General features: G+C 36.5%; 3 protein-coding genes and 1 long non-coding RNA gene across 4 annotated transcripts in view; all 4 read right to left on the reverse strand.

Moving 5' to 3' along the window:
• Positions 1-290: 290 nt before the first annotated feature.
• Positions 291-3,821, reverse strand: LOC121330360. The gene is made up of 3 exons (XM_041276827.1): positions 3,394-3,821; positions 1,298-2,622; positions 291-687 (listed from the first exon to the last, which is right to left on the reverse strand). Exons 1-3 carry the CDS (start codon positions 3,584-3,586, stop codon positions 457-459), a joined length of 1,749 nt encoding a protein of 582 aa, XP_041132761.1. The 5' UTR covers positions 3,587-3,821; the 3' UTR covers positions 291-456.
• Positions 3,822-5,947: 2,126 nt separating this feature from the next.
• On the reverse strand, positions 5,948-8,492 carry LOC121330404 (40S ribosomal protein S13). The gene is made up of 6 exons (XM_041276903.1): positions 8,430-8,492; positions 7,623-7,671; positions 7,372-7,450; positions 6,961-7,130; positions 6,465-6,565; positions 5,948-6,030 (listed from the first exon to the last, which is right to left on the reverse strand). The coding sequence occupies exons 1-6, from the start codon at positions 8,450-8,452 to the stop codon at positions 5,997-5,999; spliced, it is 456 nt and encodes a 151-aa protein (XP_041132837.1). The 5' UTR covers positions 8,453-8,492; the 3' UTR covers positions 5,948-5,996.
• A 672-nt stretch (positions 8,493-9,164) lies between these two features.
• Positions 9,165-12,054, reverse strand: LOC121329774. Its single transcript, XR_005951809.1, has 2 exons — positions 9,876-12,054; positions 9,165-9,798 (listed from the first exon to the last, which is right to left on the reverse strand). It is a non-coding gene; the product is annotated as an uncharacterized LOC121329774 (long non-coding RNA).
• Positions 12,055-12,096: 42 nt separating this feature from the next.
• Positions 12,097-17,695, reverse strand: part of LOC121329775 (phosphatidylinositol 4-phosphate 3-kinase C2 domain-containing subunit alpha-like) — a 34,977-nt gene continuing 29,378 nt past the window's right edge. Inside the window, exons 22-33 of the mRNA XM_041275557.1 lie at positions 16,699-16,828; positions 15,921-16,057; positions 15,451-15,620; positions 15,199-15,355; positions 14,924-15,033; positions 14,273-14,480; positions 13,826-13,950; positions 13,621-13,738; positions 13,419-13,500; positions 13,164-13,273; positions 12,933-13,058; positions 12,097-12,658 (exon numbers count right to left, since the gene is read on the reverse strand). Of these exons, the coding sequence (XP_041131491.1) occupies positions 12,476-12,658; positions 12,933-13,058; positions 13,164-13,273; positions 13,419-13,500; positions 13,621-13,738; positions 13,826-13,950; positions 14,273-14,480; positions 14,924-15,033; positions 15,199-15,355; positions 15,451-15,620; positions 15,921-16,057; positions 16,699-16,828 (1,656 nt within the window). The 3' untranslated portion in view covers positions 12,097-12,475. The remainder of the gene's footprint in view (positions 12,659-12,932; positions 13,059-13,163; positions 13,274-13,418; positions 13,501-13,620; positions 13,739-13,825; positions 13,951-14,272; positions 14,481-14,923; positions 15,034-15,198; positions 15,356-15,450; positions 15,621-15,920; positions 16,058-16,698; positions 16,829-17,695) is intronic.

A 17,695-nucleotide genomic window follows, 5' to 3' on the forward strand; every position in this document is an offset into this window, starting at 1 on the left:
TAGTACTTGCAGTTATTGCCAAGTTCATACTGGCTGCTAATCAGCTTGAAACAGACAACACATATCTTCACATACTCCACCCTGCATTCAAGGTACAATATCAGCAACACAGAAAAAAAGACTGAAATGAATTAGAAAAGCCACAAAAATATTTAATAAACTTTACAAAAATGTTTTAACGAAATCTGTTTAGAATAAGGTATATATATATATATATATATCATATATATATATATATTATCTATATATTATGTGTGTGGTGTGGACCACACACACACACACACACACACACAGTATTTTTAGACTAAGTGCATTTACATGAAGTAGCAAAATCATTAGATATTCATTTAAAAAAAAAATGTAAGTATTACAGTATTTTGTAATTAATCATTTGAAATATCAGTGCATTTTAAAGTATGGTATATTCCACATTGGAGTGTGATGTCAGCGTTCCAATCACGTCAGGGCTGTGAGTGCAACACTGTCTTCAGCACTGAGCCGAGTTTGTATTTTCTCCCTGTGATCAGAATTCCAGCAGCAGCCTATTGTCTCTTCAGCTTCCTGAATCCTGCGCTGAAACCTGGCTCTGTCACGTGCCATTTCTTCCCAGGGAGATTTCCGAGCTGCTCTTAATGCAAAGTCCCAAGCAAGCATGACATGGACATGAACAACTGGTGAAAATGTAACCTGAAACAAAGGAAGAAGCATTTTAATACACATGTATTCCAAACCGAACTAGTTAAAAGAAGACTGCTAATTGGATGTACAGTAACCAGCTTCCCATGAAAGCACTGCACTCCATTTAAAATAAATGAATACATTATTGTCTGCACTGCGTGGGGATTCAAATTGCTTAAAGCACAACCCAGTTGACAGTGTCTAGGCTTGATTGTATTTTGAGTGCTTACTCGTAGTCATGCAGAAAACAATATCATCTGACACAAGGAACAGCTATGGACTAATTATTCAGTGGTCACGTGCTATCATATTCTCACTGAGACATTCCTTTTGGCTGAGTCATAATTGCAGTCATATTGCATTAGATCACAGCTAGGGTTAGCTGGGGCTTTGTAGCCTGTAACAATAATGCAAAAATGTAAAAAAAAAAAAAAAAAAAATCAAGACTATATTTCAAGTAACAAATACTCTATACAACTACACTCTGCATAGTTTCACTAAAATATTCAGGTCCATTTTACATGTATTTTGCATGTAGGGATAATTACTCTATGCTGATAAGCAAATGTAAACCATGTAAATCTGAGGTACGAAAACTACAATAAAAAAACCTATTAACCTTTTTCACAATTTCTTTCTCCTGTTTCTCTTGTGTACGCCTTGCAGTCACCTTGGCAGGCTTCTTCCAGGTAAGAAACTGCTGGTTACCTTTGCTTTTGTTCTGACAGTAATGCTTAAAATGTCTCTTTGGTAAGTTTGGTTTTGCTGAGGTGGTTTTCACCGGCCTAGTTCCGTTTGTCTCAGTTCTCACCCCATTACCTTCACTTTTATTGTCAGCTGGGGAACTTCTCAGGCAAGCTCTGAAATTCAAAAGATTGTAAGGGTCGGCACTTTGTGAAAACGAGTCCCACAGTTTTTTGTTAAGCTTCTCGCAACTTTCCTCATCTTCTGAATTACTCTCATCATCACTTACAGACTGGCTGTCATAGCCGCTGTCTTTTGTACTGTTTTCCAACGTCAGGCATTTCTTCTCTGGCAACTTCGCCGGCCCTGCGTGCTTGTTTAAACATTCCAACAATTTCTGTGTTGTGCTGGTGCTCACAGTGCAGGCTGTAAAATGCAAAGGGTTATAAGGGTCCATGGGATTCACAAAAGATTCCCACAGTTTATTATTTTCCTCCTGGTCGCTTGCGCTACAATTGCTGGAACTGTCCCAGTCATCCTCTTCAGTTTCAGTTTCAGAGCAGTTATAACAATTCTTGTTTTCAGCCACTTCTTCCGAGTCACTGCTGAAAGAAGAGTTCTCCCTTGCTTCACCTTTAAGACACCGAGTCTCATTAGGGTTAGACTGCTTCTTCTGAGGGCAGCTTGAAATACATTCTGAAAAGTTGAGTGGATTATAAGTGTCTGCTGCATTTAAAAAGCATTCCCATAACTTCTGATTTTCCTCTGTATCCCACTCCTGACAACTGCTTTCAACTTCATCCCACGAGTCATCCTCACTTTCACCTGCTTTGTCATGAGGTAGGCTTTCCAGTCGCTCCATCTCTGGATTATTGCTTGCTGTGCCGACTGCTTCCCTGCTATCCTTAACTGGAAATTCACCAAATGTTTCCTCCTGATCACTAGCAATGGGTGAGTCACAACTGGACTGAGACTGGTCAGAGACTTCAGTGCTGCTGGGGTCTGGATCACAAATTAAATGTGTTCTTTGTATGAGAAATGCTTTGCATTCGTTGCGTTGTTGGGATTGAAGATTGAAAAACAATGGCTCAAATGAGCCTGACTTGTCCTTTCTGCCATTGCTGTACATAATGTGTGACTCCGAGTCACTTAAGGCTAAATGGTTTAACATAGGGGCTTCCTTGTTTCTGTTTCGCTTGACTGTGGGGGACAAGATGAGCTGGACTCCCCAATGCATTTCCAATCTGCATACCTGAAAAGCTGACAATTCAATATAAAAAACATTAGTTACTGGAATCAAGCTATTTACATTTGAATGCAAATTGTATCAGTGGTCTGCTGTAATATTTTGGTTATCTGGTCTTTATATGTATTTAGTCATATTCATTTTTTAATGACTAATATTTAAAAGAACGTGCATCTATATTACAGCACTTCCTGCTAATATGAAAATAAGTTAAAAAAAATAAATAGGTATACTATATTACGAAAGTGATAAAGGCTAAACTGAACAAAATGCGCTTATAATAAATGTTATAAAGCACTAGTGTGTGTATTTAGAAGGCACTATTGTAATGTGATGCTAGGTTTACCCTTACTGTTGACCATCACGGAAGCCGTTTACTTCTGCCCCCACGTGCCACATTGCGTGTCAACGTGGTTAAAAATTAAATTGTACATTCACTGAGAATGATGATACTTATTCACAGCACAACATAAATTAAAAAAAAAAAAAAAAAAAAAAAAAAAAAAAAAAAAAAAACCCTCAATACAATTACCGTATATTTTTGACAGAAACCAAAAAAAGCGCAAAATTCAAAAATCGTAACAGTCATTTGAATTTCTAGAAAGGTAACGGTTATTTCGGATTTTTAAAGAGCGCTAAATTTCTGTTTTGGCCATACTACTTAGTAAGCAAAAAAAAAAAAAAAAGCCCTGTTCCCAAAATCGGAATGTAATCAGCCTGTACTTTCCCGCAGCTGGTCCAAGTGCAGTATACGCGGTTAAATGGCAGTCAGTATATAGGCTTACCTGTCCATAGTCGATAGACAATCTGAAGTATTAATCTCAGCGGTTCCAGAATTACAGAAATCCATATCTGTAAATTCCACGGAACGACCAACACACCAGCCCCCCAAAATCTCGCTACAGTGTTCTTAGTTTCAATAGCCTGCCTCGGAGAATCCATAGTAGTTATATACGTGTCAGCGATAAAAATGTCCATTAGATTTAAAACCTCTTGTCCGAGCCAGTTTGATTTCTTCGGGGTTCTTCTCAGCGACGATATGCGTGTGAATTTGGTAACACTTCATTTTTCTAACACAGGCAACATGAAAACTAAATTGAGCTAATTCCGTTTATTTGTTTCAGCATGTCACTACTATCTACTTGTGTTTTAAAAAATGCAGTACACGTCTATGGCGTTACTCAAATAGAAAATGACACCCTTTTGACGTCAACGTAGTATTTCCACAAAGGAGGTTTACAGCTTTGCCAAATAAGGCTAGGCAGTGTGCTGGAAACACCCTGTCACTTGCATACACAATCGTGACTGGCTGAAATTAGAAAGACTTGGTGTCAATTATTGTTCTTCCCGCCCACCCTCATTGCTGGAAATCTCCACTAAGTCACACTAAGATGACATATACATAGTCCGTCACTTTAATGCTGTATTATAGTTATATATATATATATATATATATATATATATATATATATATATATATATATATATATAGCGCCTTTCATAGTGGAGCACCATCCAAAAGCACTTTACAAGATACAAGACTAGAGTGTGTGAACTATGCATCAGCTGCAGAGTCACATACAGCAACGTCTCACACGAAAGACAGAGCACAAGGAGGGTAAGTGACTTGCTTAGGGTTACACAATGGCGGTGGCGATTTTAAACAAAACGGGGTTGAGTCCTCTTCTTTACAGTATATTTTCACTTCTCACGTGTAATCCCCTATGCTCTCTATTTCGTTCTGTTATGTCACGTAGAATGAACATTATAACTATGCAGTGCACACACAAAGATCACGCTCTAATTATTACATGTGAACCTAGTGACTGTTACCCCCACAAACACGTCACGAATAACCATTAAAAATCAATAAACGGCAAAGCTAAATCTCCACCGACTATGGTGATCCTATCTATTAAGACGATATGCACCTCAACAGGTTCCCAATGTATACAGTCAACTTCACAGGCACTTTAATATTTTACTTGACATATAATGTAGCATGCTCTGTCACTTACAAACTTTTCCACACTATTATCATGCACCTGCAGACGATCTAGATCAGGGGTCTCCAACCCTGGTCCTCGGGACCCACTGTGTCTGCTGGTTTTCATTCCAACAGAGCTCTCCGTTACTTAACTAGACCCTTAACAGAACTATTAAGTTGCTTAATTAGACCGTTTTAGTAAGATATCAGGACAAAATACTGTGGAGCATAACTGAACTGCAGTGATCTAAAATGCATATTAAAAAAAAAAAAAAGAGTACTACTATAGTAGCAGGTGCAGTTTACACTGCCTGAGTTTCTGATCACATCATCAATTCCACATTTTTTAAATACATTGATGGAAATGTCTGGTCTAGTTTTAATGTTTTCAAGCGAATTGGCTTCATCACTGCCACTCTCATATCCACTTTGACACGTGACACATTATTTCTCTTGTCGAGTGCTTCTTTAATCTGTTATGTATACCAGTCTGTCTGAGGGTGGGATCGCTGTGAGTACTGTATGCAATCCTCTGATTGGTGGAAGTATCATTGGCAAGCCAATCAAAACAGCCAATAAAGGTAAAATAAATTATATGCCCATTATACAGATATAGGTTAAGATATGCGCTGTAATAAAATAAATCCTGAACCTAGCACTCCCCCAGGATACAGTTCACGCTCCCCAGTTTGAGAAATACAAGTCTAAGCTAGGCCCTATACTAATTATGATTTTAGTATCAGATCAATTTCACTTTTATGACTTTAAAACTGGGTTAGAAACTCAATCCATCCTGGGTTTCTGAAGTCCCTTCAATAAAAGTACATTTTTAAATCCATCAAGAGCAATCAGACCCGTTAAACAGAGCTGCAGGAACAACCTAATAGTAAATTCAGTCAGGTGAGACTCCATGCTGCAATATGAGGTACTGTCAGTACAGAGCAGATTGTGAAAACTGGGACTCGGTGCAGGACCTTCTAATCCTGTTTATAAAAATGTCCTTCTGTGTTCTAGTCATTTTACATGCCTGTTTCACAAAAAAATAAACATGTACCGCATACAGCAAAACTGTAACTAGTAAAAGCAACATTTGTAATGCATACAGATTAAATTGAAGTTAATACAATTAACATTTATTGCAGCAGCCATTGACAATTGAGAACTTAAATACAAAAGCTAGAGACAATACAGACATCCCCCATAACTTAAGTTTGTCATTTAGCCCACATTGCCTTCACAAAAATCAATGCCCATCTGCACAACTAAGTTTCAATTTTGTGTTGACCCACAAACTGACTACCACCCCCTCCCTTACAAGAATACATGGCACTAATAAAAACACAGACACATGCTTTTCATCAAGGTGAAACCATTTATTTCTGTCCAAAAAAATGACAAAACTTATGCAACCAGTGCAGATGCGGTGGAGGATTCGCTGTGGAAGGAGAAACAAAAAAAAAAGGTGGTTACAGATCTTTCAAGGTAACAACCCAATATATTCCCAGCAAAACTGTAGATAAGCCTTCATTTGGTAGCCAACATGAGAATCTCATTTGAGATACATGAGCTTACACATATTATATATATCACACACACAGTTCCAATATCTATTCTCCTGACTAAAGATTACTAATAAAAATAAGCTTATTTAAAAAAAAAAAAAAAAAAAAAAAAAAAGACAAGTTATAGCATCTTCTAGGGTAACATTTTTGAAGATGAAATAAAGCTAATCTACAATTCCTGCCTAAAAAGCCAATTTTCCCTTTCAGGTGTACTTAATTAAAACAAGGAGGGTGATATCCAACACACTAACTGCAAGGTTGGCTTGCAGATTAAACATTCAGGAAATGTTATGAATGCAATACATACTACTTCCAGTTGGGTGGAAGTACTCTCTTGGACTTATAGTAACGGGCCAGTCTGTGGATTCTGCTTTCAACGAGAATCAGTCTGAACTTGGCATCCTTGTCCTGAAAATAAACAGGAATAAATTGTTACTGCACTGAATTAAAGTAATGCATTCACTTAAAGGTGGTATCAATGTGTGTTCTGAAAAGATGCATTACGTTTTCAAAAATTTAGCATGCAATCAGCCCTAAATCTCTTATTCATTAAGAAAAATTAATTGCACAGGCTTCACTGATGAGTTATTTAGCAGTAGCTGCATCTACCTGTGCCATTCCCAAACAAGAAAGCATAATATTTGATTATTTGCTAAATCAATTTGCCTTAGATTTCTGTCAATATAGTTAAAATTGCACAAAAGTACACAGAATAATTAACAATGATCAGAATTTGAGAATTCTGCATTTTAACCATGGTGTCAAATTATCTTCTGTTCATAACCAAGATATTGCAAACTTACCTTCCTGCTCCTTTCCAAGTGCTTACGGACAGCAACAGCCTTCTTGATCAGATGATATAGATCCTCAGGCAGGTCTGGTGCCAGACCCTTGGATTTCAGGATCCTCAGAATCTTGTTGCCAGTGACAAAGCGCACCTGGGCAACACCATGGGAGTCCCTCAGGATTACACCTAAAAGAGAAGCAAACATTGAAACACTTTACTGTGCTGACCACGTAAATGCAACTTCCAAAAACAAATGTATTTGCTCCAGAAGCTATAATATTTCAAGCTTCCAAACACAATAACGTTTCACAAGCTCGGGTTAGCAGGGATCTTGAGGTGCCTTACCATTAGAAAACATTGGGCAGTCCAAGTTTAGAGTTAATTGGGGTCTGTTACCAGTCACTGAAAATATTAAAGGTCAACTTACCAATCTGCGAGGGGGTCAGACCTTTCTTGGCCAGCTTGTAGATCTGTTCTTTGACATCGTCACTTGTCAGTTTCAGCCACTGGAAAACACAATGCAAAATTGTAATCAAACAACTAAAACAAAACGTTTATCAACTAAAACCTTTGCACAGATTCTGCCATGCACGTTTACAACGAAAAGATTACTAACATTATACATCTGGTTTAGTGTAGTGCCTATTCTTAAATGTAACCAAACTAAAGCATACTTACTGTCGGCACACTGCGTCTGTAAGGCAGCGCTGACTGGGACAGGCCCTTTCTGTTAATTCAAAAATAAAACGTTAGTTTAGTATATTAGCTTAAAAGCTTGTGATGTGAGCATGTATAAGTACTGGCACTTCTTGGTAGTGTAAACGTTCTAGCGTTTTACGTTTTCAAATTTGAATGAGTTGCATTTTTTTTTTTTTTTTAATCATCCTGACACTGGTTGTTATTTGCAAACTACATATAATGCAGTCAATACAAAGTAGGCCGCAATAAACACCCCTGATAATTTCACGAAACTGAAATGGGCTCTAACGTTACAATGTGAACTAAAATGTATTACAGAGGAAATATTTTATCCTATATACAGTAGATCCTTTTGATAGAAAAATAACAGCCAACTACAAGTCCGCCAAATCGGCAAAAGCCCACCATGTAGTAACCCTAACAACGAGTCCGTGCTTTTGCGACGTTAACCACTCATTCGCTGTGGCTTTTGTGTTTCATTTTACTTTCCGTGGCGTGTCGTTTTCACTGCACTTTTCTACCGCTGTCTACATTATGTAGCGCAACTCTGCTTTCTCCACTCACAAATAAAACAGGGAAGCCCACACGCGGCCATGCTGTGATCCACGTCTGAGCGGAACAGTTTGCAACCCATTTTTTTATGTTTAAATATTTTTTTTTTTTTTTTTTTTTTTTAGCTCCGGCTCTCCTCCCGTGTAATGAATCTCCTCCCCAATTTGTTCAAGTCCATTTCTCCCATTCTATGCGGTTTTTAACCCACTTTTCTAGATTCAAGTCCCTGCTTACCCGGGAGCGTGCATACGACCCATGATGGCGATCGAGAGGAAGAGAAAGACCAGAACGAGGCTGAAGGCAGATCGTGGGCTGCCAGGGAAGTGACGTGCTATCGAACGCAAAGCACGTCACGTAAAAAAAACGCTCGACGTCAACAACAAAGTCGCAGGTTCTAAACCAGACCACGGAAAGTAAGAAAAGATTGCTTTCATTAGTACAATAGAGAAATGAGGACAGTTCCAGTGGTATTACTCTTCACATTTGTATGTATGAGAGTACCTTTTTTACATACTGAAGTTTTTACATACTGAAGGTATCTCGTTTTCCATACATATTATGACTTGATTCAGACTGCTTGTCTGTTTTTCATATCCTAACTGACGTTAGTCTGATTTTCCATATCCCAATCTTCAGTTGCCAGGCAGTCCATCATTTTAACAGTCATTAAAGTTTTTTTTTTTTTTTTTTTTTATCTATGTGGTTTTCTGTTCTGTCACTAATTGGATGAAGGTGAAAGACTTGATACTACTGAACTATATATCAATATATATATATATATATATATATATATATATATATATATATATATATATATATATATATATATATATATATATATATACACACACACACACACACACACACAGTTTTTTTTTTAAACATACTTACGAAGCAGCTTTGTGTGCATCTTAGAAATAAATGAAAACCTCAATCCAGATTCTTGTATTCAAATAACAAACACAACAGTTTTGAAAAAAAAGTTTATTCAAAATTTGTTAGAATAGTAATGGAGTCACATTTAGTCCATAAGTATGTGGACAGGATTTAACAAATACTGTACATCTTCACTAAGTGTCAAGATAACAATCTCAAGATATTCGGTTTTAAAAGCTGAAACCCTAACAGGCAAGCATTCTGCTGTGGTATGCTTTGTTGTTCTACAAACATGTACATGCTTCTAGTCACAGTACGCAGATAACATGAGAATATACAATAAACAGTAATACTATTAAACAATATTATTTGCTACATCATATTTTGTTTGCAGCTGAATTTTATTTCCTGTCATGTGCCCCAACAACTCTGTTCTTGTCTATTCTCAGCAGTATGAGCATTTTAAGGCAATAGCTCAGTTATTAATGATTAGATTTGGAAATGTGAAAAATAAAATTGTACAGGCAGTTATTTTGATAAAGGTGGTTTTAGCAGGTTGCTATCTTCTTTAATCAAAGAAACACATCTTTCAAAAGCAGAAGTCACTGGGTTTAGTAAAAGGAGACCAAGAAGCAATTGATAATTATAGTTCGTCTGCATCACTGAGGGACTAACTGCACTTCTGCATGTTTCAGCCTGGGTCGAAAATCATAAAATACAGTGAAACCTCAACCTTCAGCTGAGGGACTAACTGCACTTCTGCATGTTTCAGCCTGGGTCGAAAATCATAAAATACAGTGAAACCTCAATTAACTGACTGGGACCTGGAGGTATTGTATTTATAAACTCTATTTGTTCAGATTAGAATGGTTACAATGTTAATATGCATTCCCAATCAAGAATCTTTAATTACAATACCACCTCTGCAAAATGAAATACATAATTAAATATGAATGTGCTGAGCTAGAGGACATAGCCATATGTCCTGTAATAGGGCAGAGGAAAACAGAGTGTTTGCTAAAAGTTTAGATAATGTATGTTTCACTGTACAGTATATACCAAAAAGTGTTGCTGCGATTTGTAATTAAGGGTTACACACACAAAAAGAAAAAAAAAACAAAACAGAAACTTTGTATTTTAGCTAATGTTATTTCGGTTTAAAACAAGTTAGAAAATGTAATTACTTTTTTTTTGTAATAGAACCATTTTGTGAAGGCATTTAACAGCATCAGTGAGGTATCATTCAAAACAGTACGCTCCACAGGAAACAACAGCATGAGCTCAGTTTAAAGCACCACAGCAAAAACATTTTACAACAGAGATTCTGTAAACCCAAATTTGTACACTAAAGTAGTGTTGCTGTAATAGTACAAACTGTGCTAGATTAAGTATAAAATTACTTTTAGAGAAGAAAAGGTCTGTTAACCAAGATATGGTGTTAGAATGTAATTACTGTGACAATAAAAGCAAGTTAACAGTATTATTCTACACAACAGTAACATCTAGAAAATATACATACCGAATACACTTCCAATCAAAGTGCAATTACTAAATATGAAATATGCTAAATAATAACGTTTGTTTTTTTTATTTTTTTTTAAAAGTGCTTAAATTTGCAAAACAACTTAAATATGGGGTTTTTTATATAGATTTTCCAGTCTCTTCAAAATACACAGTTCAGCATAAATATGTAGCTGTTCAAATGGTCAGACAAACACATACCAGTGGTTTCTATTTTTAACATGTAGTAAAAAGTGCAAATACAGTACTTTTATTTATTTGCTTTGGAAAATTCATGATTATATAACACCCAGGCTAATCACAGCTTTTAGTGGCAGTTCTATAGACTGATTGACTGACTAACTGACTGACGGACAGACAGACAGCTAAACATATGTTAACATTTAAGGAGTTTTAAACTGTGAAAAATAGCCTGCACAGTAACTGAACAGCAACACTACCTTAATTTATATTTAACAGGAAAACATATTTGGCCCAGTTTAATTGTTCTGCAAGAGGGACTGTACAGTACATCACTGTTCTTGATAATGACTGGAATTAAACTTTATCATAAAATCCCACCTCTTTGTTTTCTGTGTGTATTTTTTGTTCAATTTAAATTTAGACAATATTGTTTTTATAATTCTTGGTATTATGTGTTGACATCCCACCACAATGTACATTTACACTGTATTCCAAAGTGTATTCATCATTTGTTAACTTGGAATCATATGGCAATTGGTGATACATGTAGAAATAAAGTTGAGAACTCTATCACTTTGAGAAATTAAATGTAGTCCTGCCAGTATTGAAAAAGTAAATTATGTAGGATAGCAATGTAATGTTTAAAGCTGCTGCTGTTAATACCAGGACATTCTGGAACTACACATTTAAAAGAATAATATCAATAATAAAAGTTCGTGCTATAACCTGTGCTATATGAATTTCGCAAAAAATAAAATATTGCACTGCAGTACATCATCTTCGTGTCAATAGTAAATCAACTAAAGTATTATTATTAGTTTATTTGGCAGACGTCTTTATCCAAGTACAACCTCTTTCTTTTAAGATGCATGCACACCTGTAGTTCAGATTAGCTTGATAATCTAGCAAAGTGTGTTTAGCCATTGACAGCAAATGCACTCGTATTACTTTTTACAGCATGGTATTCATTTGCAACTAATTTAAATGTTAACAATTTATGAAAAAATACATTAAAATGTGATTCTAACTCTAGATATTATTCAGAGAATACTTACATGAGCACTTTACCCTATTGTGTCCAAACCCCCAGAAACCCTTGAGCGATGTATAATTAGTTCGAAGGAATTTGTAACACGTTTATAAAATACATACCTTAGTGTTAATTCTCATAATAATAAATCTGTTCTCAAAATATGTTCAAGACTAAAAGGAGAAAACAAACAAATAACATTTTCTTGAAGAAGGCACCCTCTTATTTTGTTTCCAGAGTGAGTGGAATGATATGATATATATATATATATATATATATATATATATATATATATATATATATATATATATATATAAATGTGTTATTTTTTGGCACATGTTTCTGATTGTGTTGACCTGCAGAAGTAGTCTTTTGGTTCAAACTCAGCCAATTTCAGTAGGACACCATTATAATAAGCAACAAAGACCAAGAGCTAGGGCTTGACCAAATCATGGTCTTTAATGGGTTTGTGCTTCAATCCGAAAGCTACTTAAAATTACAGATCTATTGTGAGCAGTTTGGTCCTCTAATTGTGCATTTACAAAACATTTCAGTCATATTCAGGAAACTGGACAGTGTGCTTAAAAGGAAGAAAAGTCCTAATGAAGAAATGTCAGGAGAGAATTGCCTAAAACAATCCAAGCCTTGTGTATCTGGAAGCATCATGAGCCTAAAAGTAAGGAACAGCTTGCAGCTTGTACCAGTTAACAGTCTCTGTGCTCAAGTCAAAATCTTTCAAGGTCAGCGTGACACCACCTAGGAAGTAGTTCTCTCGCAGTGACTCTGCGCTAAGCACGCTAAGCTGGAGCTCCCTCTGCTTCAAGCTGTCCTTACTGTATCCACTGTACACCAGCTGCAAAATAAAACATTAAAGAGAAACAGTGTAGCACTTTGCTTCATTATTACTTGTGCATGTAACTGCCACAGTTTTTTTCCTGTGTCTATTTCTATACCCACTCCAATATAGAGCATGATGCCACTGATAAGTTTCTACTTTAACAATAAACCTGGTGGCTGTACAGCCTTAAAATACAGCTCTTATTATCCAGTGTGATAAATCCTGTATTTATATACAATATATACTAGACATTATTAGCAATAGCAATTTTAACAAAACAAATGCTTACCATTTCATTGAATGTTGGGTTTCTGGTTTTCCTTGAAGTTTTTGTTTTATGTTTAGATGTTTTATGGGGGTCTGGAAGCAAATATGTTTTTACATAAGGATTTGGATCTGTTCCATCATCAGTTACCTGAAACCCAATTTAAAAAATACATATAAAATGGCAGGTTTCCATTGAGAAGTGCAGAAAGACAGCACTTGTAAAGTGTGAAGTGTGTTATTAAAGGCAGTTTACCAGGTCTTTGATATGCATCACCATGATGAACAGAGTGTTGTTCCTATAGGACACAGATAATTTCACCTCTCCTCCAACTGTGCCCGGCGTGGGGCTCATCGGCCTCACATCTGAAAAATTCAATAATAAAAAAAAAAAAAAAATACATATACAAAGAAGCAGTACTCCCAGAGTACTGCTCATCATATGCATTGCTTGGTCAGCAATGCTATTACAGTACTTGTGAAACATTGAGTTCTGTTTTAAATAACACACCTGGAGATTTCGACATGCCCTCAAACCCTTCAGCCTTGTCGTCCCTTGCTATTGGATGGAAAAACGTGTATACCAGATCGCACTGGATTTAAAAAAAAGAAAAAAGAAAAAAGGAACAGTTAATACAACCTGTTCATGTTTTAAACTGTAAATCATTTTTTCAAATATCAATAATGTTATGAAGGTTCTTGTGCGTGGTCACCTCCGATACTTCTGTGGCGCTGCTCATCAGATTCTGTATGTAACTATTCAACTCCACTTTTCTTTTGGCTGCTACATCTTTAATGTGGGTTCTTCCGAGTACCATCTTACTGGGGAACCTGAAGCATTTAAATGGTAAGAATTATGCACTGTACTTTGACGTTGAAGGCAAGACATGTTTTAACGTTTAGATCAAAGTGACATACCCTGGCAGTTTCCACAGAGGAAAGAGGACGCTGAGCTTATTGTGCAGCTCCTGAAATTCATCAAATGTGCGGAAAACAAAGCTGGTATCATTTTGTCCTTCTCTCCAAACTTTCACAACATAAGTCTACCAAAAAACAGAAAAGAAAAAAAAAAAGCATTCAATATCTGTAATCGAATGGTGGCTCAACAATGCAATATTTGTAGTTTTGTAAGTTTTACAGGTGTTTTCTCCTTTTCGATTTTTTTCTTTTGTAACTGACTTGTGCGAAAACATTGTTTTTTTTTTTTTTTCAGAATAATCATTTTGTATTGTGCATGTTCTTGTGAATTTTTTTTTTTTTTTAATAAAGTAAAATGATTACTGTACTGATGTTTTTATACATTTGAACTAACCATAGCAAGAGGTCAAGCAAATTAAGAATTTTGAAACTGTCCAACACACTCACATAGTGCTTGTCAGGGTTGTATCTCTTCTGGTAGGTAAAGACAGACACTTCTTTGATTCGCCCCTCTTGTTTCATAGAGTAGGTTTTAGGAGAAAACAACAGGATGGGTTCATCGTTAGAAGGCAGTCCGGAAAAACGCAGCTGTGCCAGATTGTGAATGAAGAAATTAAACTTTGTAGCAACGCTTCCCAAACTCGACTCAATCAACCTGGAAGGAAGGGAACACTGTTAAGAACGGACTAACAAAGATCATCCTCCAGTCTGCACACAGTCCTCAAGACTATATACAGTTATGTAAGTGACAACACTGATACCAAAGAATACTTTCTTTGTATTCTGACCAGGTCTGCAGGGGGCAGACAAAAGTTTATCAATTGTGTTTCTGCTTTATATGGTGTAAAACACACACTACAACTACCATGGAATAATTGAGAAGCAGTTTTTGCCATTCACGATTTTCCTGTGGCCTTTATTGAACATTGCCTAGGAAAAAAAAAAGGTGTGTAGTGTTTCTAATTAAGCCCAAGGGTGTAATTAAGCTCACACTAAAACCTGGTATGGCTCATTCTTCTATGCAAGAGGAGTCTTACATTACACTCTGACTACTAATAAAGATATTATTTAGGAGAGAAGATGACTTCAGTCTAATACCTTGTAAAGAAAATAGTTGCTTCAGCGTCAGTTGTTTGGGGCTGCAGAGCATCATAAACATACTTGAGGTCCTGCGAACCGGTGAGCTCTGGTAAACCTGATGACGTCATCTGCAAATTGTAAACACACAGTAAAATTAGCTGTAGGTTATTTCTTGTTATGTACGTATAATAACACAGCACACAAAATCCTGGAACCTGGCAAGGATAGCTGTGCTAACAGCGTGTTAATTTAGCTTTCAAAACCAAAAACAAAGGTTGAATTTGAGTCCTTGCCAAAGAAAGGAGGTTGAGGAAAAGGTTGGTGTGTTTTCGAATCAGGTTGTATGCCTGACAGCAGAGATCCACAAACAACTGGAAGCGGCGTGTGGGTCTTTCTCCACCATTAATGACATAAGCCATGTCCGAAGTCAGCACGAAAGGAGCTCGATCCCTGATCAACAAAGTAGAAATTAAGTGTTGGTTAAGTACCAAAAGAGACAAGCCAGTAGAATTTAATATATAAAAGAAAAAAACCAAAAACTATACCTTTTAAAACTTCCGAACATTTGTGCATGTCCAAGAAATTTTCCAAAATCAATGTGAAACATGTGCCCTGTGGAGCGCAGCATGATGTTATCGTTGTGTCGATCACAGATTCCCAGAACGTACGTAGCTACACAGCACCCTGCACAGGAGTAGATGAAATTTTCCGATGCCTGGAAGACAGAGAAAGCAGGCATTATAAAATACAAATAAACAGCTTTTTATTTATTCTGTGCAGCTAAAAATCAGACAAGCAGAATTTAACTGATGTGTAAATTATGCAAAAAGCAACATAAAATTAGAAACAGATTTTTTCAGATAGGTCAAGTAACAATTGAGTTTTCCGGTTTCGAGCCTCAGTAGAAAAGCACTACCAATGCTGCTCAGGTGAGGTCCAGAACCAGCACAGCACCGATATGCACTGCCAGGTCAGTAGATGGCCCAACCCGTACCATGTGCAGCTTGCTGCTTACCTTCTCATATTCTTCCTCAGCTGGGTTGTACTTCCTCAACCATTCTGCCAGGGGCTTGTCCTTGAAGGATCCTGTTACCCCATATTCCACCTGGATTTTTCGCAGTGTATCTGATGCTGGTACAAGCTCAACCATGCCTTAATAATGGAGGGGGTGGGGGTTGTTTTAGCAATGTATTTAATTCAGTGTGACTGAAAGTTAATGATATTCTAAATGTTCTTTTTTTAAATCTCTTTCAACACTGAAGACCTGTATACAGACATGTCTACTCAAAACTAGACAGAACTAGTAGTATAGGAAGGAACACTCCACTCAAAACAGAAGACCAGTAAATTAATCCAATATACGAATACGTAGTTGTCTTTTTCTTTGTATTCTGTTTTTCAGGGTTTAAAATGAGCTATCAAAGGGGAGTCTTTCTGTGCTGAATATTATAATGAGCTATCAAAGGGGAGTCTTTCTGTGCTGAATATTATAATGAGCTATCAAAGGGGAGTCTTTCTCTGCTGAATATTAAAATGAGCTATCCAAGGGGAGTCTTTCTGTGCTTAATATTAAAATGAGCTATCCAAGGGCAGTTTTTCTATGCTGAATATTAGATCAGCAGCAACTTTAATAATTCCAAATACTTTTTATAGCCAACAATTGTTTTAAACAAAACCCTATGTGGTAAACATTACACAAAGCAGAACATGTTTTGTTGTTTTACGAAAAAAAACAGGAAACAAATGCAATTTCACATGTAAAGTTTCTTCAGTTAGATTAATATTGGAAATACCTCTGTTTTTGCCAGTTGAGATGCATTTAAAATTGACAATTCGCAGATCCAATCCTTCCTGGACCCAGAGCTTGTCCATGATCTTAATCAACTGCAGGGCCAGCATATCCTGACGCAGGTCCTCTCCCACCTGGAGAGAGACACCCAGTGCAGGTGAGTCAGCTTCATTAAAGGCTAAACAACTTGCTTTTCATTTAGATTTCTTATCCCCAGTACAGTGTAGGCATCATATACTGTAAAGCCACAAACATTCACAACCAAAATATTTGGCAAATCACCCCCATAAAACCTATTTGCTCCAAAAATGTTGGCAACCTGTTGCAATATATGAAGTATGTATTGTTAGTGGAATTTGATATTCGTGCAAAAAATGTTTGCGTTTTGTTTTCATACGAAAAATGCATAATAAAAGGCTCGCAAATATGTATGGCTTTACAATAATCTAAAATACTGTTCCAAAATTTGTCACCAGAGGGAGCTTGCGAGTGGTTCTGTAACCTTAGACATACTCGAGATCCTTAATAAATCATAACAACTGGGGATACAGAGACACTCAGATGTTTTACTGATCTGTTTGCAAACAGCTGACCGATACCATGGATCATGTTTGGTCTGCTCTCTGGTAATAAAAAAGGTTAAGCAGGCTTTCTTGAATGAATGTTTGAATGGCTGTCCACAGTTCACGTTTTTCTCTCCTCCCAATCAATGACAATGTGCTGGTTTTAGCTATAAAGAGAAACCTGAATTATCCAAACAGATTGGGACTAGGTGATGTTTGTATGATAGATTTGTTTGGATCATCAAACATTTCCAGCAAGTATTCCCCTTTACATATAGAATTACAGTACTGTACCACTGTAAAAAACTGAGATATTGGGCTGGTTATCTCAGTTACAGAAACAGAGGCACTTGTTCTGATAATCAAAGTTTTACTATATTAAAATATAATGACAGATTAGAACTGCTGGCTGAAGTAAAGTTGTTGTCAGATTTGAAG

Source organism: Polyodon spathula, chromosome 17 (assembly GCF_017654505.1).
Source record: "Polyodon spathula isolate WHYD16114869_AA chromosome 17, ASM1765450v1, whole genome shotgun sequence".
Lineage (NCBI taxonomy): Eukaryota > Metazoa > Chordata > Actinopteri > Acipenseriformes > Polyodontidae > Polyodon > Polyodon spathula.

Excerpts from the sequence above, each read along its gene's own strand:
- LOC121330360 (XM_041276827.1), bottom strand. The coding sequence starts at position 3,586 with ATGGACATTTTTATCGCTGACACGTATATAACTACTATGGATTCTCCG. Across the intron at positions 2,623-3,393 it reads TGTCTATCGACTATGGACAG|CTTTTCAGGTATGCAGATTG; the intron begins GTAAGCCTATAT and ends TTGAATTGTCAG. Across the intron at positions 688-1,297 it reads AGAAAGAAATTGTGAAAAAG|GTTACATTTTCACCAGTTGT; the intron begins GTTAATAGGTTT and ends CCTTTGTTTCAG.
- LOC121330404 (XM_041276903.1), bottom strand. The coding sequence starts at position 8,452 with ATGGGTCGTATGCACGCTCCCGG. Across the intron at positions 7,451-7,622 it reads ACAGACGCAGTGTGCCGACA|TGGCTGAAACTGACAAGTGA; the intron begins GTAAGTATGCTT and ends TGTGTTTTCCAG. Across the intron at positions 6,566-6,960 it reads ACTTGGAAAGGAGCAGGAAG|GACAAGGATGCCAAGTTCAG; the intron begins GTAAGTTTGCAA and ends GTTTATTTTCAG.